Genomic DNA, 25,793 nt, shown 5'->3' on the forward strand with positions numbered 1-25,793 from the left:
AATTATGATACAAACTACTGAAATACTTTAATTGAACTATCAACATACAACAGAGCGGTAATCTAGTTAAATTAATAACCTTAGGAACAAACACAAAGAGCTGAGTAAGCGTCGTGCCGAAAATCAGAAACCCGGATGTTATTCCATAGAGCAGAACCATCTGGTTTTCAAGGACCAAAGAAAGAGTGAGTCCGACGGCACTAAGAATGACAACGTTGTAGAGACAAAGGCCGATATGGTGGGAGTCGTTCAGAGCTTCAATCTTTACCTGAAATGAGAACACACAAATTCTATCTCTAAATCCTGTGTATAATAACACATTAGCAAGCGACATCACGTAGCCCATTTTGTTATGTGTCGCATTAAAATTATAACATTCTTTCAACAAAAACGGTCAAGGATTTAAATATAAATTATTAATTGTTTTATAAGAACATTGTATTATGTCAAATGCTAACTCAATAAAAAATTGAAAAAAAAAGAGAGACTAAACTTTAAGATATGAACGAACGATGATATTAAACACGTAATTAACATTTAATTAACAATGGGTTGGTTGTCGTTCAATTATAAAACTAGTGTACATCAGTACATTCAAGACTGCATACATGACGTGTTTCCCATGCAAGAAAAGCACCAAACGACAGCATCATCCCTTCTATGATGTAAATGGTCCACACAAAGTACGTTGATTGTTTTGAAACACATGTTTGCACGAAGAATCGCACTTCCACGTCATTTCCGACCATGTCTTTCTATAAAATGTTATACAAATTGTAATATAGAAGCAAGAAGAAAAAAGCCAGTTACACAAATATTTTGCTAAGCATTTACGTTGTAATGGTGTTTGTCTGCTTATATACATTATTGTTATATGATTTTGCAATATTGTGCTATTAATTGCGAAACAAAACGTTAATATGTAGTTCAATTGCTAAACATGATTAAAACTGTATTGCCAATCATTAACAAATATTGATTACAATACTTTGTTGGGAGTTGTGTATACATATAAATAGTATATATTGTACATTTCTGTATAATAGTATTTTGAGCAGTTGATCCATAATTTAGGTGCAGTCAAAAAGAAATGAACGAAAAAATCCGTGTTTTAAAAGTGCAACAAGCCACAATTTAATAGCGATTATATGTGTTTTGTTTTTAAATGAACATGTCTATATTACTCATTTCAATGAAGACATATTTCACGAGCGGCAAATATGATACATACTAGATTTCAAACCGGAATATATAATTGCTGATTCCATTCTACAGTGTTTGCATAGATAATATTTCGGATACATTTAACAAGTAATTGACTGGAAATTACCAGCATTTTTTACTATCCGTCGAATACCATGCTTTAGTTTGGAAACATATACATTAGTAGTAAGAGTTAAACAATGGACACAGTCGACCGCTTTGAACAGTAAATAACGTAATTACTCAGTTTTCGGACATTCTAAGCTTCACCCTTTTTCAGCTAAAATAATTTTTGTTTGTGACCCTATATTTTTCGACTTATATTTTACAGCGCTAATTTATTATATTTCTGCCCTATTTACCCTTATCTGAGACTCTTCGATCATGGAAGTTTACAACCGGATTAACGTAATAAAACCTGGCATAGAATGCCCTAAGGGCAATGAACCCTTACAATTGCGTTATTAGGGAGATTACAATGTTTACCGGTAATAAACATTTGTTTCACCCAACAGAATATGAAATGATATCGTATTCAAGAAGAAGTTTGGTTGTTTTTATAACGTTGGCATATATCATTTCAGGTAGAGATTGCAAATAAGTGAAGTTGTATTTTATGTAAAACAGAGAAAGGAGAGTAAAGCACAACACAAGTTTTGCACATTTATTAATTGGTTTTATTTCAATATAAAAATGGACAAACAAAAATAACATATTTGTCTCAAAATTGTCGGACTCTCGTTCTTTTTGAATTTTTTCATATCTAAATTTTTTGATACACATTTTTTTAAATATGTTTAAGTGTCCGAAAACTAAGTACGGGAATCAGTTGTTTAACAACTGGATTTTTTATATGTATTACTACATGATATCGTGGCATAAAACCCATTGATTCAGATGTAGAATAGACCAAACCTTAATAAGATTGGGGTAAACTAGAAATATGAGTATAAAAACTGTAAAGGTGAGTGATTCTTCTGTTGAATACACTACCTCAAAGTCCAGTTCATGCGCCTCAACCTGAAATGGACTCACAAGCTGCCACACGATTAGAATCGCTGTCAGCAACATCACGATGATAGCAATGATGGCAAAGAGTTGAATGTCCTTGATGGTCTGAAAATGTATCGAAAGCAATGGCAACTAGATTTTGGAAACATGTTGAGCCTATTGACACGAATTATGTATTTTTTAATAACATGCATGAAACTGCAAAAGTTTGACCTCCAAGTCACCTTTGCGCACATGGCAAAAAACGAACGCGTGGTATTTTTTGGCAATCGAAATAAAGGCGGACAACTTTTTAAAATTAGACGATGCGTTTGAAAATGTGTTAAATGCTTAGTTTTGACATATGCCTTAACCATGTAAAATAAAGCTTGGGATAAGAGGGAAATACATTATTATCACGAGTAAAAGGATGTATAAATTCTGCAGAATTGGCTAAGGTATTTGAACTTGATATTTGATCTTTGAGTATGACTTCTACATGAAAGCTTTGAAGACGGGCGTTACATGTGACACCACCGTCTCATATGGTGACCCATTGATGACAATTGTTTTAGAATTGCACGCACAATGTTGAAATATGTTTCCGAACTAATTTAGGTAATGTGACCGTTGTATTGTGCATGTTACACTGACTTTGGATGTGGACAGGAAGGGATAAACACAACACGCCGTATACTATTGTTTGACACTTGTAATACAAATACCTTCATAAATGACCAAGATTTATTCGGAAAGGGATGTTTTTGTTCATATATCTCACGTTTGATTGTATGTGTTTTAGGTAGGAAGATGGCTAAAAGACGCGATTATTGTGTGTGTTTTTATTGAAATTTGATTTATGAATGCATAACAAAATGGTGACGTTGCGGTCCGGTCAGTATCGGTAGAACTAAAAAAGCCTGCACACTCAACCAGTGTGGCTGCTTGACCGATGTTTTTGCAAGCTGGATCGAAAGAACAGATGAAAAAATATACGTGATTTCGTACACATGCAATATTAAAATTGAAATTCAAATCGCAAATGTTACTTTCTGTTGGTCTAAAGGAAAGTGCAACCAAAGTCTCAAACTTTGTTTTAAGACCAAATATAACTGATAACTTTCTCTGGTTTTGCTTAAAAAGGCGTCCTACTATTTTTGTGATTGCTATCTTATACAGAAACAGGCCAGCCTAACGAAGCGTCTTATTACAACAATATTCTTCATATTTTGCATTAGAGATATAAAGGAAATTTAAAGTAAATTGTAAACATGTCACGCAATATTGCTGTCATATTCAGTATGTATTCGTTAAGAACCCGTCTTTGTGCGTCTGCTTATATACTTTGTAAACATACACTTACCCTTCTCAGAAGTTTTTTGTTTGTAAATATTCGGTATACACGCCAAGTTTTGGAGAAAAGCGCACTAAATGTTATGGTGAATGCGAGACAAAAGCAAACAGCTCTCGCCTGAAAATAGAAGTATATACAACGCGCGTTCAATAAAGCCTGTTTAAAACACGAATACAAACACGTAATATTACATTACATATGTGATATTCAGAAGCGTGATTTTGCTTGTCTAAACAATGTAGAAAATATTTTGTTTTAAGATTTAAAAACTCGTTTGAAACTTACAATTATTTTCACTATATGAACACATTCATAAAACAAAGACAAGAATGTGTTTGAACACTATAACAATCGTACACAACTATAAGTGTATATGTATCATATAATCAACAGCAAAGGGTAAGTTCACAATTGGCCTTTGCAGAAGGCTCCGTAACAAAACGATTGGCATAACCGTAAATAGCGATTAGTATTTGACACACAAAACATATAGTTTTGAGGATAACACTCAGATGGCAAAAGTCACACAAGCAAAAAATTTACACGGTTAAAATTTAAGAGTATTTGATTTAAACATAATATATAATTATCAGAACGGTCACATTATGGTGTTGCGTTTTGAATAATATTATCATGATGTTTTAATTGCGCTTTGGTTATAACTAAAACCACGTGTGTTTGGACTTTTTGCCGTGCCCATTGGCAAAGATATTGCTTTATACCTTGCACGTTGCGCTGGTAACATTTTCTGTTGGGCGAATGAAAACTGTCACATAACACAAAACGCACCCAAATAAAAGCACGTTGTTGATGTTTGGCGAAGAAAGCTTCACGTTTCTGAAATAGAAATATTCAATTCGCGTTGTGTTTTATTCTGTAGATTTATATTTACTTATATATTTCTTTATAAATGAACGAGCAAATATACAAACTGAATCGATTGTTTACAATTGCAATAGAACATGAATGGTATTTCAATGTTTTGATTAAAATAATAATACAAAAAGACACGAATCGTACGTTTTTAAACATTCAAACGAACGTTTAAGTTATTTACGTGTATTTCGGATTTGTTGAACTAGTGTAAGCACATGGATTACCTGTTGTTCCGGTAGTAGATATTAAAAGACAGGAACAGGAAGGAAAGGATGATTCCAAGGCCAGCAAACACGCATATCGTGATGTACAGGGTGGGTGGAATGACAATCTCCTTGTGGATTACGAACGTTGAATCTCTAGGGATCTTGTTGTCTAAAGATTTTTGCAAAAACATTTTACAATATAAATAGGTTGCTTTAGATGCTCAAGTAAAACAACCACAATTTTATTCAGGACTGTATTTCAAATATATTAATTGTCTATATTACGTGTAAACACCAGTTACGGTACGGTATTGAATTATGACAATGTCTAAATATGCACTACGCATTAATACAACCATATGTTTCATTCGAATTATATTAACAAGCGTAATTAGTATGAGTATGTCACACAGTTTACCAACAAATCAATCACGTATTTTTTCTGATTAAAACAGCCATTCGTATTACGAGTGCGTGCCGCCTTGCGACGTTCGAAATGCACAAATCGTATTCATTTGATTGTAAAAATCTGTACGCGAACACTCAAATTTCATAATTTCTTCGACTTTCGTAAAATAAAATAAAATAAGATTTGCGTAATTATTTTACCCTTATTTCCTTATAATGTTTTTTAAATTGTGAAGTCATTTTACTTTTGGAACAATTTTCCATATTTGAGTAACAATAACATGCTAATGGAAATCGTACATGAACTTGTTTACATTTTGTAATATTTGAATAACGTGATACCTACTAAAGTACATATATGAATAGTACGGATTCTAAATGAATCCTTAACGTACTGTATATGCATAATTAAATTAAAGTAATTCAAATATAAGACGTACTTTACTGCGAAAACGTTATCAGGATATACAATCTTAGTAACACCCGTTAGCTTGTTTGTAAGAAGAGTGACCAAACACAAGCAGCATATGACATATAAGGTTGCCGCATTTGGACGTTTAATGATCATTATTTCATTTTCAAAGCGTTTTTCAGGCCTGCCAAACCTAAGAGTTAATCGGGAAGCAATCGAGAAATTTATTTAAAAGCAACACATTATTACAAGTGTATTTTAATGTTACGTCTCCGTGACCTCAAAACTGTGACATAGACTTGTTTGTTCATTATCAATTAAACAACTATTTAACCGAATTGTCCGTCAATATGCACTTACGCTTAAGGGAATACCTTTCTGAATATTAACACTGAAATGTATCCACTATAACATAAGTTACTATTTTAAAGAAAATAATGCAACCGAGAATACATCAACCTGAACTCAGCTTAAACATAATACTAGTGCATCGACATCTTCAAGCTGTTACGATTATGACACATACGGAAGAATAAGAAAAAGACCTTATCTCATTACAAATTAAATAAACTGCATAAATATGTATAACGATTACCTGCGCACAATTTTTATTTGAAATATGTTACTTTTTGATGTGAAATTATACTATACGGCTTAATATATTTTACAGATAGTCCATATTTCTCCCTATAATGTTTTTTTTCTTTTTGAATATTTTTAAGCAGTCACATATCGTCTATTTGTTATAGTATAACACTACACGACAAGTGTAGGCATCAGTTGTATGTGTAGATTTCGATTTACGTGTCAATGTTTTAGTTGAGATCTTTTCGTTAAGATGATTCAAGACGCGCAGTTGGTTTGCGTTTATACTGGGGTAAGGGTGAAGTTCGACTAGCATTTAAACCATCTTTAAACACGAATGCGTCGCATAGACATTTCCGAACCGGTTATCCCAGATTTAAGAAGTGTATGATTACATGAAGTGTTTTGATATATGCGTTGTGGTAAAGAAAATAACACTATCTCCTGATAGCGTTCCTTAAAATTCGTTTTTCGATTTGGGTAGACAATAATTATTACATTGACCATTTGCGTAAATTTAAGAAAATAATTTACATTTTTCAAAGTCAATTTTTCCATCACATCTTTAAGTTTATTTTTGCATGTAGGGTTTATCTTTTGTCATGTTTTAATATGCGTTTCTTGGTATTTCATTAAAATTTTACGAATGGTAAATAAATACCTATACACATTACATACTTAAAACAACTTTTAAAATACCATTTAAAAAATATTTATAGACTGCGCTACCTTTCCATTTTAAGGCATCGGGTATCCAATCGAATCTATTTGGATACGTATCTTGTCGATAATACCCTAGATTTATTCGATGTCCACCTGAAAATGACAAATGCATACAATCTTCCCAATTTCACACATCACATCTTTATCGCAGTGGGTAAAAAGATTGCAAAATACCATAAATATGACAACATGCTGAATTAGTTGTGTGAAATGGAAACAAATGAATGATTAAAACAGCTGCGCTTAAAATATGAATTAATATGACATAATGTCTATTATAGCACATACTTATTGGGCAATGAATAGTTGGTTTAACGTACATTTTTGGAGGGATCATCACGGCGTTTCGGAAGTAGAGAGCATTTTCTTCAGGATTTTGATAAGCAAATGATTATATTATATATACATGTATATATAATTAATAACTCGAATGCCATGTAAAAACACTACTTTGTGTTGTAGTATTTCTTATTTCCAACAACCAATATCAGTGAAACTACCCATTTTCTTCAAACTAAATAACCTTGTATGCGCTGCAGCAAAATGCTTTTATCTGGGTCCGCACCACCTTTGGCAAATGATATTCTTCCGGACATTCCGATGATACTCTGGTTTCCCATGCATTGAAATACGATCTCGCCTATGTCCGAATCCTTGTAAGTGAAGTCACCAATTGTCTTAGGATGCCCTGCAATTACAAATATTCTTATTTTTATTTAAACAGATTATTTCAATTTATAAAATAGTAATACTGTGCTGCTATAAGCTCTGCAATTCTAAGGTGATGATGTAGAAACATCGCATTATTTCGTGTTCAATAGCCAATTCTTGAACCACATTATTAAAATATGTTTTTAATGATATGCCTTAAACGGGAAACAATTTTCTTACACATGCATGAAGTTACTTTTCTTAAAACAATAAAGATAGAAACACTTTTACGGCGTAAGCACATTTAAGCAAGTATGTATGCAAATTTTGAGTTAAATGGTACCGGAGAAATTTGTTTCTTGTAATGTTTTTCGTAAGATTTCTAAACTTAAATTTTCTGTGTGCGCCTTTAAAGTTAGTGAATACAAACTCTGGTTCGACTCTAACAGTATCCTATGTATGCAGTATTACATGCATAATATTTAGTGATATGATTTTTAGCAGCATTTCATCCACCATCGTTCTTTTTAAATGAATACCATACCATGCTCTGTCGTTTGTCTCCGATTGTTATTATGATTTGTATTTACATATGTTTTAATTCCAAGGTACTCGAATCAGTATTCGCAAACATTTACTATACTCATTTCGCTATGTTTTAATTATTTCATTTTCACATTTGTGTTTCGATCGTGGACTGATCATTTTTATTAATAGGAAAAAATGGAGCTAATTTGATTTTTGTTCTGCAAGTTAAACTGATAAGCACGTTTTCAAGACAAAAGCACACGCGATAAAGAAAGAAATTTGTAATTTAATGGAAAACATTTGCAAAGACATTTCCTGGTTAAAGCTTGCTATATTGTGTACAATATCAGCCTTCATTTCTGTTATTACAACCTTAGGAAATACATTAATAGTGTCAATATGGTTTTACGATTCAATCTAACCACAATAGGACATGTAAAAAAATAACAATGTTATCTATTATTTTAATTAAAGTCGGGTGGTATAACGAGTATATGTTAAGTGATGAAAATAATTGCAAAGCATGTATTGGAAGTATTGAATAAACGGGTTCAATAGGGAAACGTCCAAGTATTAGCATAAACTGCAATATATGTATGTTAACATATGAAAACCTAATTTAATATTATTATCCCTACCTATAGGGGTGTGAAGTATTAAGTCGAAATATAAGCGATGCTAACGTTAAACTTGCTCGAAGCGGTGTAAAGATAAAATAATATCTAAGAAGATATACCTATACTTCTGAGCTTTTTGTCCGCACAGTCCAAGGCCAATGCAGCCATCCAAATATGATCGTAAGACTGGCCTAACACGAACTTAAAGGGATCCAGGTCCGGCGTATGATCAGGATGAATTTCCCATCGTTTCAGGTATTCGGAGGCTATACATGTTAAAGTAAAGTGTTAGTTAAGTACAGTGTCGACGCTCTCGATTCAAGACAAGGCAGTGATGACGCATGAGATACTTTAACTGATGAGCATATGGCTACACGATTATTATTCTTATGCCCCATTACTGACAGAAACGCAAGCGTAACCCCTCGATTGACTTCGCTGCTGGGACGAAAACCTGAACATATAAAAAAGGCACCGTGTGGTACTCGAAACGTCGACCTCTCTTGCCGTATGATTAGCAATAGGCGACCGGTGAGTTCTATATCAGTTCAAATTATACTTGTAAGTGCTGTGCATACTAGAGTTTTAGTAAGTGAACACTTGTTCGAGCTCTTGATTCAAGCTAACATATTTATCGTTTACTTTTAGTCGATCCGTCTTAACATTGACGATAGGAAAACAAATTACAGTGTAAATAATTGGATATTTTTGGAAGAACTGTCAAATGACAAAAGGCCTGTTGCCCCTCAATAATCACATCCGTGTTCATGCCAACTGTGTTCGTGACTTTTTCTTAGTATTGCATAATATATAAAGCCATTAAGTTTAAGTTGAGTTACAACTGATGTTTTCATTGTGTTCAACCTTTTAAATGTATTTCCTTGTTTATGAGCATTATCCCTTTTTTAAAAGCGTCTACGTGCGTTGTATGCATCAATTCGGTTTTAAAATTAATGAATACGCACAGCATGCCACCTGAGGTTATATCACTAGTATGTAAATATATTGTCATCATGCGAGGTCATAAAATTAATATATTTAAAACAATATAAAAATAATAACATCTTCTTTTTTCATAAAAAGATTTATAAAAAAGTTAAACATATCAACTTTCCATTTTTGCAACTACACTTACATCTATATTAATCAAACGTGATTCTATGCCTTTTCGGAACCGAACATAAACGATTCGTAATATGTTTTTAAAATGTTAGATAAAGAGCTGAACACATTGTATTTAATACACTTATCGTTATTTCGACATTACTAAGGACGCTCATAATTTAAATTGGCAACCCGTCTGTATTTTCTTAGAATCTATCGCCTTTTCCGCTTAATGCAATGCTTGTTTTGACGTTTAAAAACATGCAAAGATGTCTGGTCTAGACATCTTATCAATTTTTATATACAGTCGTACAGAAACATAGTTCGTAAGCTTGCAGTTATGCTTTTCTCTTTATTTTAATCAAATGTTAATTTAAAAAAGTCATCCAAACACGAACGGACTCCTACCTGTCATTCCACCGACCCCAGTTTCATCTACAGGATTATAGTAAGTAGCGGAACTGAGAAATGCACCCTCTGCCGCCAGTGCCATTTGTTCCGGTGTGCAGTCAATAAGGGGGTCACTAACCAACCAGAAGTTTGTAGAAAACCAGCCGACAAACACCCAGACTATCTTTGGTCCAAAAAGTCCCTCCTTATACGCCTGTTGCAAACGAGAAAACGAATTATTACACTGATCACATATTGCAACGCATCTACATATCGTGGTTATATTTATAACGCACCGAATAATTGTGTTGTAAAGGCCACTGTTATCTAAAAGTACAGCGTCGTTTTTTCTTTATTAATAATGCATTGATTAATACTTTTTGTATTTCTTCACATTCTATTTATATTTTGAATAAAGTAAATACATGGCGGTGATATCCGATACGCTCCAAATAACGTGTGTGCATACGAATCCGAAGAATCAAATGCAGTCACATAATTGGGGTACATTTAGCATAACAACGTGTTGATAATTGGATCGGCATTGGATCACTAACGTCAGTTTATTATAACAACATCATTGACTCTATAACATATACTAGCTTGGAGATGTTTCATGAAAGTTTGAAAACATTAAACTTATTGGTTGCGGACATCAACGCAACATCTTACTATCGATTCTAAACAAAAGTGATCCGACAAAATTTGTTTAATATATTAAATGTGTTTTATTACTTACTTTTTAAAACAAATTCATTCATTTTACGCAACGTTCTGATAAGTTCGAATATAATTAGAGGAATACAAAATATAGAATGACGAGATGCAAAGCCCTGATTTTTTAATAGACATAATAACACTACAATTTTTTTAATATACATGTATTCATACACAAACATTTTTGTGATATTTGTTTAAAAAATCACGATGATATTTTAAATAAAGAACAGGTTCATTGTTTGTGTAGCATATTTACTGCGGAATCCGAATAGGGCCAAGTTGAGTGTCGACCTTCGAGTTTGACACACGCCATTCAAGCGACATTCTCTCGATATATCGTGCGAGCGTCGAGAGAGCGTCGAGAGAATGTCGTGCGTCGAGAGAGTATCGTGTGTCGACCTAGTGATTTTTAGATAGACAGGCGACATTTTCGCGATATATCATATTGACTGTCGCATGATTGTCGCGCGTCGAGAGAACGTCGACAGAATGTCGAGAGTATGTCGAGTGTCGCGCTCGAAGGTCGACACACGACATTCAAGCGACATTCAAGCGACATTCTCTCGACGCTCAATACGACGCGCGACAAATCAGTCGACAGTCAAGATTTTCTGCGATATTTTCTTTATAAAACCCAGCGCGATATGCGGCACTCAAATATTGACTGTCGACTGATTTGTCGCGCGTCGAGAGAGCGTCGAGATAATGTCGCGAGAATGTCGTGTGTCGACCTCGAATTTCGACACGCGACACTCAACATGGCCCTATCCGGATTCCGTAATTTACAGATTTGGTAAGTGTTCTCCCTTTTTTACACAAAAATATTGAGCCATGTAACTATAGCGCTTACTTGCAAACAGTCATACTCAGATTATTAAATATTAATAATTGATTACGCAAAGTACGGTTTTGAAATTGCAACAACTCCGCAAATGAAACAATTTATCATGAAACAGTGGTGCCTACGCAATTCATGATTCTGTACAATGTAAATATATATGTTTATGAATATCAACCTTTTTTGACATTTTCACAATGAATAGGCAATCCGCTTAATCTTTTTTCCGAAACTTATCCCGCTACCGTAACGAACATCGTACAGTGCAATATTGACGACTATTCGACTTACATAAACAAGTTCCAGTCAAAACATCTAAGTCATCAACTTATTTATATAAAACCAGTGTCATCAATGATAATCAAAATCTATTTTTCATTGGGAAACATATAATATTATATTTGCCCAAAGTCAATCTAAAGTCTGCTAGAGATAATCAAAGGTAATTTTAGCTTACGTAGATTTATATACTTCATAATGAATTAATATAATTCCTTTCTAGACTTCGCCCGTCGAATATTATTGTGGATATTTGCTTTATCAGTAAATTGTTATTTAATTGTTATGTCTTAACGGTTTGAGAGGCATTATACAGTGTGCTTTGCCCGTGCATAGCTTTTGTTTTGAACTCGGCTTTAGTTATTAAGTGGATCTGTGAATACTTTCACCGTTGAATACCCTTATTATGCAGTTATTCGCAAAGAAATACATTCAGAATACCACGCGTTTTTTTTTTCACAATTATATAGGTCAAGTTTATTTGATGTATTGATGCGTTTTAAAGATGTGAAACAGTAAATTACTAGTTACTAAAACACTTATCATAGTGAAACTTAAGCTTCACCATTGTGAGCTTAACCTTAAGTATACGGCCCTTGTCTAGCGAGAAATATATACATTATTTAACAATTAAATACGTAACACATGTATTTCATACGACACACAACAACACAAGACACACATGCACATTTATGGAATTGAGGTATCTGGCTTTGTTTATTCAAAGCAAATTATTTGGGCTTGAAACTGGAATAACTGTACTTCGAGTCCAGAGTTGTTAACCCATTCATGCATAGCGTCCTGAAAAAAGGACATTGCAAACAGCGTACACCCAGATGAGACGCCGCATGATGCGGCGTCTCATCTGGGTCTACGCTGTTTGCTTAAAGGAATTTCTGTAAGAATTGTTCTAAATATAGAAATAAATATACTAGACATCCCTAATTTTGGAAATAAATTGATCCAATTGAGAATGGGAGAGTCAACTAGGCATAAATGGGTTAATAACGCATACTAGTTTAAGGTCAAAACGAAATATAACGAATCGTGAAAAAACCCAACACACAGTATACACTGCATACGCTTACCGGTTCCATCCGCATTCTCTACACTTTTAACTTAAACAGGTGTTATTCAACAAAAACACCATATAACAAATGATTTGATTGTGCGAATGCGTTGTTCGGTTTCTTCGTTAGATTACCCTTTAAAACAGTTCGCGATAGTTGAGTAGGGCTTCAATCGTGAAATCTGGATTATTTTCACAATTCGATATGAAATATATTGATATTGAAAAATCGACATTTGTTGGATAGTTATCGCTTGTTGTCTACAAATTTGCACAAAGCTATCCCATATATTAACAAGTTGTCAATGGTATAATACATATATATATATATATATATATATATATATATATATATATATATATATATATATATATATATATATATATATATATATATATCAGGGTTCGCCAAAACCGTTGGTTCGCCGGTCCTGACCGGCAAATTTTTCTCAGGACCGACAAGTGATTTAAGATAATCAGTCCGACTGACCGACACAATCGGATGAAAATGGTTTCAAAAAGATCACTCAAAGTGTATAATGTGCTATTGGTTAATACGGGCAAAAGCCCGCGAAGCGTGCGTTGACCGTTCATACATATGGAATTTTAGACATAAAATTACATAAGAATACCACATAGGGATACGTCTCCAAAAAAATTGCCACGTGACATATATTTTCGCGATGCTATTTATGACCTTGATCAAATCAATTACACTTTGACTTATGCTAAATCACATGTAAATACATACCTCAGGAAAAATTATATCAATGACTTCATAATTGTGTAGCGAATCGCACTAAATATTCTCGCATTATTTGTTTTTCTTCGCAACCGTTCCAGAATTAAGTCATTACTCAATTATCTCCCCTGAATACTCATCTTCAGTGGGTATAAGCCGAATACTGGTTCACTACATATAGTGACAGTCTTTACCAAACACAATGTATGTGAACATACCCCGTCTTAAATATATTGCCGAATCTCAGATTTCTGTCGAATTTATTTGCTTTGATATTTTCGATATCTTATTGTTATTATTATCCTGACAAATCACAAACGCTTGTAAAAATTTTTTTTTTTTAAATATTAGAGTTGGCATCTCTATTCTTCCAGTATTCTCGCGGAATTCCAATAACGACACTTACTGTTTATTTGTCAGAATTTGTGACGTATTTTCCATTCGCTCTCAGAAAGAAATTTTCGGTGTGATCATGAGCAATATTCTGGTAAGTTGTCGTTGTTATCCATCAGAAACACATTTATTCACAAAATTTAAAGATATTCCGATCTTACTTTTTGGTCTTTTAGCTTTAATTTTTAACGTATTTACACCTCGTCTGCTCGCCCTTTACCGATATCCTGAAAGGTTACATATCACTATAATAAGTTTAGGCCTAAAACCACAAAATCCGATACCGTTGGATTTTCGTACTACAAAAATATTACGTAAAAAATCTTCCAGATTCGAAATCAATAAAAAACAAGACATTTATAAATTGTCTGCATTATTGATCAAATTCTGAGATATTTGTTGGTTTTCCGTATTTAGAAGCTGTTCTTCCAAGGCAAAAGCTGGGCATCACACAAGCCATTCTATCCAGCAAAACTGACAGTTTTGGTTTACAGAAATCAACAAAGGAGGGATTCCTGAACTATCAAAATTTCCAAGCTATGCACACAGTTATTATCTGTGGTGATCTTTATTGGTTCTGTTGGTTTACTTGGATGGAACATGTGTGAACTTTTATAGAACTTTGAAAAGTCTTTATTTGTCTATCTATAAACAAAAATCAGCTATGGTATAATAAGATCAGGTGTGCAAACAATGTCAAAGGGTTGTTAAATTAACAATTTGAAGGCAATTATGCTGAAAACATATGAAAGTTCCCATGCAAATTTAGTCTGTATATCGACAAGTATCTGCCAATAAATGTCAAACAAGTAATACAAAACTTACCACAAGTATGTAAAAGCACTAAGTACCTGTTGTGATCATTTTTAGTAAGATAGTGTAATTCTAAACAGTAGCAAATAGCTTGTTTAGTAAATGCATAATGCAATTAATATGATTTCCTTTCTATTGTGAAATTAATAAATTAGTTGTTACTTGTTAATCCATGATATATGTTTATGGCTAGTACAAAACCAGCATTGTTAATTTTGTAAACGTTAATAAAATAACACCACTTTGTATTTTTATAAACGTAAATATTCTTGTACTGTAGGTTAATGAAAGTGTTTTAGTTTACTGATTATGTAACTATTATTTATGTGCAAATAAATGATGTGAAGTGTTTTGTAACTCCACGCAAAACCACATACCTTTTTATATATGTACTGTGTTACGTGTTATTTAAATGTTTTAATAAAAATTATTCATAATATAACATGATGTATTCTAATATTTGCATTCAAATTGTAACTATAGAGCTAAGTGTATGCAGTTTAGACTGTGATTTAAGAATTTCTACAAAAAGGCTAGTAATTTAGTGGCGGCAAAATTTAAACTATTCAACAATAGTTTGCGAAAGAAAATTAGAAACCTGCAAGATACCTGTATTAATTAAATATTTTAATTGCGAATCAAGTATGTTGTTACATGTATGCTGTTACACATAATTATACATTGATAATAAATAAGAAGACAATTGGCATTGTTAACGTTTCTCAACAGTAGAAATCATTCTTCTGATAAAGTCAGTGGTATACAGACGAAAGCTCCATGTATGGCTTTCAATACGTAGTGTGTGTTATTTGACAGTCTAAAACTTATTGGATTAAAAAAAATCCTGTCAAATTTGTCAATAAAATTTGACTTGACACATCACATGATTTTGATTATGTTAAATCAGTGTACTGTAAGCTAAATGCAACTGCTTTAGCAGGCTGTCAAGTTGCATTGAGACATTTGATGAAACAAACTGTTTCCTGGGTAGGACCAGTGCTTAGTGTCTATATAACGTGCCATGACGTCGAAAGTCTACAAGACCTACTAGGTAGAACGAGAAATGTACTTTCACGTACAATTTTCACCGACCCTTGAGTGTTAGCCAAACAAAAGACACCTTACATCTGTTGCTTTTAGAGATATTTGACATTGAACATTATTATTATTATTATTTATACCAAATTATGTGACTATCGACCGCTTACTCATAGATAGTGTGCGTATTTATTTAACATTATTATTATTATAATTTATACCAAATTATGCGACTATCGACCGCTAACTCATAGATATTGTGCGTATTTATTGACCTGGCGTGGTGGAATTAACCTCTGACTTATGCAAGTTATGGTTATCACAAAATACGACCAACGGGGAGGTTCTTATACATTATTTATCCCGTTAATTTTTGATAAATGTTTGGTTACCTTTGGGAATTTCCTACAAAGTTATGTGCTGGACGGTCGTGATATTGCGCCCCACATGATCAATAAATACTCACAATATGCTAAATAATTTTAATTTTAAAAAGGTAACAATTATATCTTCTTCAAATTTGTATTTACTCTATTTCAATGCATTAAATACTTGAAACTTTAATGTTTTTTTTTTGCCATTTTGATATTTTTATTCATTTTGTCCTCAATTAAAAAAGAGATTTTAAACATTTATTATGAATTAATCTGAAGGAAAAGCGGCTCAAGAGACAAATGTTTTCCTTGGCTTTTCAGAAAATGTGTACGTCGAAGTACAAACATATATGTCGAATTACAAATTGTACTTTGACGTACAAATATATACTTCGAAGTGTATTTTATTTTTGTATGTCGACGTACAATTATTGTACTTCGACTTACATTTCCCCTTTTTACCTTGTAGGTCTTCTTGATTTTCAACCCAAATGGTACGCCATAGTACGTTTTTAGGGTTATCTTAAGAATGCTCCCACTTAAGGGATCAATACAGAGACCTCCCAGTGACTAAGCCAGTTAGCAGACAACCCATCCACTATACCACAGCCACCGAACCAGTATTAATTCCTGTGGCTAGAAAACAAAAACATCATAAGATGCTAGATCTTTAAGCTAAGAACATGTAACTCGTTCTAGATTGATTTTTTTGGATGCGTTTCTTAATTATCGCAACAATTATAATATTTTGAACACAATAATGTCCATATATTTATTAAAAATACATGGTTATCAAAAAAACTAAAAAAGCTTTTGCCCGTAAATTAGGTAGCACCTATAATCATATAAGAAGGTAAATGCTTTTTGTTCAACTTCTGTCAAAATCCCTTTTTTCTTACCTTCATTTTGATGTTTTGATGTTTAAAGTTAGATTAGAATTGACTATCACATGCGAGTTCAAAATCAACGGTCTTTGTTAAAAAATCAACCGAGTGCGTCCGCCATTTTGTTTGTTCCATTCAATTTCTCCACAACAAAAAACGCATGAAAACTTGTTTCAACAGGCATTTGTGAGCATTTCTGTTCAATAGTTTCATTATTATATTGTTCTGGGAAGGATATTTTTTAATTTACATACCAACAATTTCTGAAGTCAAAATTAGATTTTTCACCCGATGCACTATATTTCGGATATTTTAAAATTCGGACATATGGATATTTATGTGTTGATTTGTTGTTGATAGTTTGTAGCAATATGTTTTGTGTTATTTCAGACAACAAGAATGGATGGTGGTAATTATCCTGGGCCTTTTTTCAAGACATAGGTGTGGAAGACATTCATTTAATTGAACCTGGAAATCAACCACCTCAGCTAAGAGAAAATATTTTTACAATAGGTGTTGTTTTAAAACTTGTGAAATTGGCTAATAAACAGAAACTGAAGTCACCCAAAGTAGTGTGAATGGGTGTGTGCAATTAAGTAAAACTTGATTGGATGTCACCCTAACTTTTTAAGAACACGGATTTGTAGAGCTGTGGAGGATAAAAAACAGTTTGACAAAAGAAGTCTAAAAAGGGTTACCAGACGTTTCCATCCCTAACCATTTCCTCACTGTGGACATTTCCATCCCAGACCGTTTCATCCCAAGACGTTTCCTTCCCAAACCGTTTCCTCCCAAAACGTTTCCTTCCCAAAATAATTTATATGTGGACTTTTGATATTGGAATAATTAAAGATAAATAGGTATTTTGATGTTTTTACATTGGATTAATTAATGATAATTAGATGTTTTTTTTGTAAAATTTGATCTTATTATTCATGAATATATGGGTTAATATCTATCAATTGTTTTGTAAAATAATTTGTTTTCCATACAAATGGGGCAATCAAAACGCATGAAAGTAACACAAATATTAGATTTGATACAGATATTTATTCTCTTTTTACTTATTACTTATTATTTATAAAATATATCATGTGTGAAAAAATCAATTTATTGTGACATAAACACACAACAATAAAACATTAAGGGTGATTTTCAAAATAACTAGTTATTATTATAAATATTCTTAATCGAGTGTGTCAGGTTTTGCTGTTCAAATATTTCTACAGAGAAGATTTTACAGATCCAGATTTTACATCACGAACATTTTTTTTAAAGCAGGCCCGTACCCAGGCCATGGGCCCAGGGGCCCGGCCCCCCCCCCCCCAGCTGGCTGTCGAACTATGATTTTTTTTTAATATTCGGCCCACTGCAATTTTTTCTCTCGTGCAAGGGTCTGCAGTACACTTTCCCTCAAAACAAAAGAGCAGCTATGTTTTATTGTCCCTGATGAACAAGGGGATTAACGCTCGCCAATCGAGATAAGCCTCTAGGCAATGTTTTCTTATCGCTTTGTACACACATCCCCGATCAGTCCCCCATTGTGATCAGGAATGCTTCATCTATCGATGGTTGATGTAACATGTATTTTGATATGTGCAGCGAATGGAAGCAACTGCTACAGGAGGTCTTAGACTATGGTCTGATAATTGCCGACTCAAGTTTTTTTCCTTATTTGAGAAGGCCCTAGACGTAATTTTCCCTTCTAAAAGTTTAATTGTTTTTTTTAAACCTTTTATTGGGATTTTTTTAAGTCCCAATATATACTTTTTGCATTAAGAATAGGGCCATGAATTTGAACCGGAACAAAAACACTGACAAAGGTATTAAAACTGAGCATTTATAATTTTTGAAAGGAAATCACTGAAAAAGACTACGAAGAGATAGTTAACATTTTTGTTTAAAAGAAAAACAGATTCATAAATTTGCCGAGCAACAGATAAGAATTTGGCTGAATTCAGTATTTAAAATAATTGAGTACCGAGAATTGAGTAATATCAACCTATCAATGGCTCATTGGTAAAAAAATGAAAATTGAAACAACAAATCGATCACATTATATAAGTTAACCTGATCCAGTGTAGAAAAATATTGTATAATTAAATTATCTCTTTCCTTGAATTTGTTTGAAAGCAGTAAAATATGTTAAATTGATTATTTAAGACTTTCATTATTCCCCCCAAAAATTAGGCGTTTCGCGCAATTTTTTTCCTAAAAAATGGCAAGGTCTTTCCCAAAAAATCAGATTATAAAAACCTGTGACGTTATTGATTTGTGAAAAAAAATGGTGGAAGCAATACGAGAGTTGATGTGAATAATCGTCAGTTTAAACGTGTAAGTTTCGAAAATCTAAAGCTTTTAATATTGTTGTGAATTAACACCAATGTTTAAAGCTTAAGACTTCCGAAATGTGCTGATTTACTTGTTATATTCCATTAATTCTTATCACAAAATACGTTTTTTATAAGCATTAAAATTCACCTTGCAAAGTGCCAAATTAAAAAAAGTATATATATAGGAAGGGTGGACCCCTCCCAAACCCTCCCCGGTTGGGCCCCCCCAGTCAAAAAATCCTGGGTACGGCCCTGTAAAGTAACACTGTCATTCAACAATATATTTAATAATATTTGTTATGATCGTAATAATGTGTTTACGATCATGTAAAACGTATTATAAATTTTGATTTGTTTCATATAATGAATAAGTTTATGATTTCATTTCATTTGTATAAAGTCCTAATAAAAGTATATTAAGATGTTCTCGGATTTTATTTCTTTTTTTCATTACATTACTTGCAATTGAAACATAACTGTGCTATATATGGATGTTTGTTTTTTATTTACAATATCTTATAATTGTTTTTATGTCATTAAATAATTAATTGTTTTATTTTAAAACACTCTTAAAAGATGTTTTTATTCATTTAACCACTTTATATTTGTGAAAAGTGTATGAATAAATAATAATTGTATTGGATACATTATTTGGAAATAATCCAATATTTGTTTTATTTGATAGGTTATGCAAGATGTAGAATTTTTCATAATTTTAGTAATATATTTATTTTTCAATGGGAAATATAATAATAAAACATCTGTCACATAATCAATCAACAAAGAAACAACACCTAAAACACCATATCCCTTTTCACACCACTAAAAGTAACAATAAACAGATAATCTGTCAGCATTCAGAGCCGATGATTATCTAAGGGAAGATAAGGCTATTACTGATAGCGGTTGCCTTGAGATAAAGCTGTAGTATGGAAAGAGTTAAATTATCTTTTAAGATATGATTAAAATTGTCATGACGAAAAAAATGTATACCGCAGCCAGCGAACCGTTGATAATAAATTGCGCAGACAAAATGCAAGTTAAAAGTATAAACGTGAAAAGAATGATTATATTAAGAAATTTAAACACAATAAGGCCGGTAAATTGAGAAAATTGCATGACAAATTTAACCCAAAACAAAACTGGACTTTTAACAAAAAAATTACGAACCCACATTCTAATGGCGAACATGACACATTTTGGTATCTATTGCTATTTTAAACTTTTTCATTCATACTTTTCAAACAGACATCATTTAACAAACAGCAGTCGAACCCGATGTAATTGGATTAAGAATAATTTTATCAACAAAATGATAAAAAAGGAAGGGATTAAACTGTGATTCAATCAGTTAGGTGTAACAGTGTCAATTAGGCTGTCATTCAAATACACAATAATTATTTAAACATTTTATGCCACACCCAGAGGGCCAGATAAGATGCGTATTTGCGTAAAATACGCATGACAAAAAAGAAAATACGCATGACTTAAAATTTTGTTGAGTAAATAAACTCCTGACTAAATTCGGATTACGCATCGTCTGCTATTTCAATGCGTATTAGCCGTTTATACATGCATATAAATTCATGTAAACATGACTGGTTTCCGTCATTGTGTCCACACCGGTAAAAACGTAGTGACATCACCATCTATTTATAGAATGTGGTTCCAAGCCTAATTTACTCCTCAGTCAGAACGGTAACATTTCATGTTGGCCCACGATAAAGGCCGATTTTGACACAACGGGCTCCTCGCTGCAGAGTTGATAATCGATATACGCCAATGGTGAAAACACTTGACAACACATTAGATAAAACCCGAATCGCCCTACTTCAAGCATATAACAGTTCATCTCTTGTGTGGCACTTTGGAAAACCTTTTACCTCCAAGCACTTTATAAATGGCGCTAAAATACACATATAATACAATTAATGGCTGCTTATAAGCCAAGAGCAAAAACATTCAGAAAAACTGTTAAATAAAACAAAAGTGCTTGCTTTCTTGTGTACAAGAATGCTTGTTATAGCGAGTTAACATAACATGTACAATTTATTATTAGTTGTATTGTATGTATGTATTTATTTTGACCTTGCGGTCAAGGATAACCCATGCAAGTGCAAGCACTTATTTCCAATGGGGTCCTTTGGTTTTGCTGAAGAGACAGCAAGCAGAAGAGACAGTATTGGGATACAAGGAATCCGGGTGCGATACCCTAGCTCTTTGCGAATAGATACCTTGGTTCTTTTACGTGCTCAGTGTATAGCACCGATACACGTGAGAATTACCTGGGTTGCATACCAGTACATCTCTAGTTGGGTGGGAAACACTTGAAGCATTTCTGAAATGTCCAGTGCCCCGACCGGGATTTGAACCGGGGACCTCTGGAATTGTAGACCAGAGTGTTACCGCTCGACCACCGCACCACCGATGTTCCTTTGAATAGTTATGATCCTTTGAACATAAATACTCCTTAAAATTATCGCATTTAAATTATTACTCCTCAATTAAAAATTTCATGCGTGAAATACCCCTCGGCTGAAAAAATTATCTGGAGCTCTGGCCACACCAAATCGATTACTTATTATACAGACTTTTTTCCATACAAATGGGGCAATCGAAAAATCATGAAAGTAACAAAAAAAATCACAATTGAACATAGAAGTCAGTAGTATAATTAAATCCAGCCAACATGTATATTACTAGAACGGTATTTTAACAGAAATTAATTGATATATAAGCGTGTAATGAATCTTCATTAATTTCTTCAGTTTATATATACAATTTCAGAGAATCTCAAAGTAATTGTTTACCCCACTTAGGTCATTAAAGTAGGAATCAAAAGAAAACAAAAGTACAAACTACATTATTGCATAACGTGTGAAGAAATAAAATAATTCTATTTATAGAAGTTCAAAGGACATCAAAGACACTTTCATATTTCATAAAACACAATGAAATTTACTAATTGCCAATTAAAGAAACACCTTATTGTATTAAGAACGCATGTGATGGCATTAATTACATATAAACAACTTACACATCAAAGAAACACCTAAAATGGTTCTTAATTGGCTATTATTTATAGCCACTTTAACACATTTTTAGTAATAAATGGATTTAAGTTGTATTTATAAAATTATAATTATTTTCATTATATTATATCATATAGAAATGAAATTTAATTTGTAATAAACCAATATTATATGTATATATATATATATATATATATATATATATATATATATATATATATATATATATATATATATATATATATATATATATATATATATATTTATTTATTTATTTATTTATTTATTTATTTATTTATTTATTTATTTATTTATTTATATAATATTATTTTTATTTAATTATTATTTTATTTTTTTCTCACTTCTAATTTTATCTATTTATTTCTTGTAAATTATCCTCATAGGCCCATTAGAAAAAAATATTTGTTATTTTTAATATATATATAGCAAAAGTTCAAACGTTTCAAGAATGGGGTTGAAACATTTTGGGGTTAAAACGTCTGGGGAGGAAACGTCTTGGGAGGAAACGGTTTGGGTTGGAAACGTCTGACATTCTCTAAAAAGTATGCCTTTGGTTTATATGTGGTGTATTATTAATATAATAATTGTTAACTTATATCCACTTTGGACATGTTTTTATTGCATTTTAATGTGATCAAAACCAATTAACATCTAAAAGGTACTCGCTTTTGTTGTGTTTTGCTGTTGTAGTTTAGTCGGACAGTGGGACTGACAGAAACTGATTCGGACTGACAAAAATTTCAAGTCTGTCAGTCCGAATAACTGACAAATTTTTCAAGTTTTGGCGAACCCTGATATATATGTGTGTATATATATATATATATATATATATATATATATATATATATATATATATATATATATATATATATATATATATATATATTACCGTAGAGAATCAGCTATAAATCTTAATACAGCCTAACGAAACATCCGGAAAAGTGTGTATAACACCTTGGTATTTATATTTTGACATGCCGTACTTCATAAATAAAAAACTGAAAGTTGTGACCTTATAAAAGATGCGTTATCACGAACAACTCCCAAGACTATTTGTTGGACTATGCTTTGACTATATATGAAACTATAATAGAAAGCTCGTCAGTATAATTAAACTGCCATACGTGATAATACATGTTTTAACCGTTCACGTATTCAACCGTTAAAAAAGACATTTACCGCGCACAATACCGACCGAGCCCTGTCTTCGTACATTGCTGTCATAATGATGCGAGCATCGTTGTTCTGTAAAACATGACACAGAAGACACTTAACATAGCACGGGATTTAAAAAAAATCAAAAGGTGAAACACACTTTTAATGCCAGCGCAAATGTAATTTAGAACAGAACAGATATTTACAACGAGTTTTCCATACAACATCGTCAGTATCAACCATAGTATACTAGACATAGCTTAAGGTCGTGTACAAAGCAAGGTATAATACAGTAATTAATAGTGCACATTCTATCAAATATGATAATGACAGTGTATCTTACTCAATAAGCATAGCATTAAATATATTGTCCATTAATACGGCAGATTGTCCGCTGTTAAAAGTTTTTGACATTTATAAAATATGGTTATCTTACAGGTACAACTCTTTCACGAATTATCGAAACTACAAACCTTTAAGTTTTTCACTCTTGTGTGAGGATCATGCATGAAAATCTCTTGCGACAGAAGTGTAATGTTATTTGCTGTAGCCTTTTCTACAAAATCGTCGGTAACCTAAAACATTCAATTAAGCAATGGATAATTGAATATCATTATATGCATATTTAAAATACTATCTAGTTCTATTATAAACGATAAGCTGTAAGTTCGGGTTACTATTTCTAAACTCGATAGCATGAAATTAGTGTAGCTTGTTTCCATATAAAATGGACGTTTTTTCGTATTTTATAATGGAAAGAACAACCGCATAGACGACTTAGATGTATCATGACAAAACTTAGTAGCGTTTAAGACGGGTATTTTTACAAACGATTTTAATATAATATAATCCAAAAACTTTATCCGTATTTCGTCTTTATTGTGACAAGTCGGACAAAAAATGTTAGAAAACACGCTGACTGTGGACCTTATAGAGGAGTATAAAACGAGCCTTAACAAAGTTCATAACGGATTGCAATTCGGATACCGTCAACAGTTTTATACAAGTACGCTTTTATATGCCTATCATGCTCTACATTAAAATAATTATCTGAGATCTAGAGCGTTTAAATTATAGCATTTATGTATGATATAAATACAAAATCCGTATACATTTGTGTCGATTGCGTATGTTGGAACGAGAAAACAACTGCTGTATCGATTTCGTTCCTTAATCACGGAGCGTCTGTCCTGGGAATTACTTAAGTTATAATGCTTCTCAACGCATCAGTAATAAGGCTTTAACAAATTAATATTAATCATCGTACAGGTAATACAGATCTTAAACACAAAAAAATGTTATTTTCTCCATTTTACAAACCATATTCGAACAGGAAAATACGTTTACAATTAATACTTTGTTCTGCTTGCGAGGGTGTTTTTAACGCGATATTTGAAGTTGACTAATTTAACTTTAACATTAAGTGTGTTGAAGTTTAAACCTATTTATGTCAGCTTAAGTAAATCGCAAGCTTTAAAGACTTATTAAAACGCTCTCGAGTCCGTTTCCTGGGACTAAAACCCAGTACTTGGTGTCAATGGGGGAAATCTAAAGAACGCTCCCACAGTGGGGATCGAACCCGCGACCTCCCGGGCGCTAGGCGGACACCATATCCACAACGCCACGGCGATCTAAACACATGTGTGTTACAATAGTATGTTCTTACTTTTATGTTGCCTATCAAAACATGATTTTCTTTGCATACGGATTTAGCGATAAGTATGTATTTGTTATCAAAATATTTATTTCAAAATGATTGAATCATCCCTTGCAAGGTACAGAATCATAATAACAACATATGCATCCCAGAGGGCACCCAACGTTGCAGCAACGTTGCATTTATGCTGCATTCAAACGTTACAGTTTGGTTGTCACAATGGTGTATATGAAAGTTTTCCTGACGTTTTTTCCCAACGTTGCTGCAACGTTTCATTTCTATGGCTTGATGGATAGCCAGCGTTTTTTTTTTATCAATTTAGCACCATACGTTGCATTTAAACGTAAATTTATTAACTATTTTTGTTACATTTAATATCAAAAATCTAAACAAATATT

General features: G+C 32.6%; 1 protein-coding gene across 1 annotated transcript in view; it reads right to left on the reverse strand.

Moving 5' to 3' along the window:
* The window catches only part of LOC127831080 (gamma-aminobutyric acid type B receptor subunit 1-like), a 119,764-nt gene that overhangs the window by 40,725 nt on the left and 53,246 nt on the right, over positions 1–25,793 (reverse strand). The window contains exons 5-11 of the mRNA XM_052356067.1: positions 10,066–10,261; positions 7,281–7,445; positions 4,648–4,798; positions 4,270–4,384; positions 2,197–2,319; positions 609–755; positions 93–268 (exon numbers count right to left, since the gene is read on the reverse strand). Of these exons, the coding sequence (XP_052212027.1) occupies positions 93–268; positions 609–755; positions 2,197–2,319; positions 4,270–4,384; positions 4,648–4,798; positions 7,281–7,445; positions 10,066–10,261 (1,073 nt within the window). The remainder of the gene's footprint in view (positions 1–92; positions 269–608; positions 756–2,196; positions 2,320–4,269; positions 4,385–4,647; positions 4,799–7,280; positions 7,446–10,065; positions 10,262–25,793) is intronic.

Source organism: Dreissena polymorpha, chromosome 5, assembly GCF_020536995.1.
Source record: "Dreissena polymorpha isolate Duluth1 chromosome 5, UMN_Dpol_1.0, whole genome shotgun sequence".
Taxonomy (NCBI): domain Eukaryota; kingdom Metazoa; phylum Mollusca; class Bivalvia; order Myida; family Dreissenidae; genus Dreissena; species Dreissena polymorpha.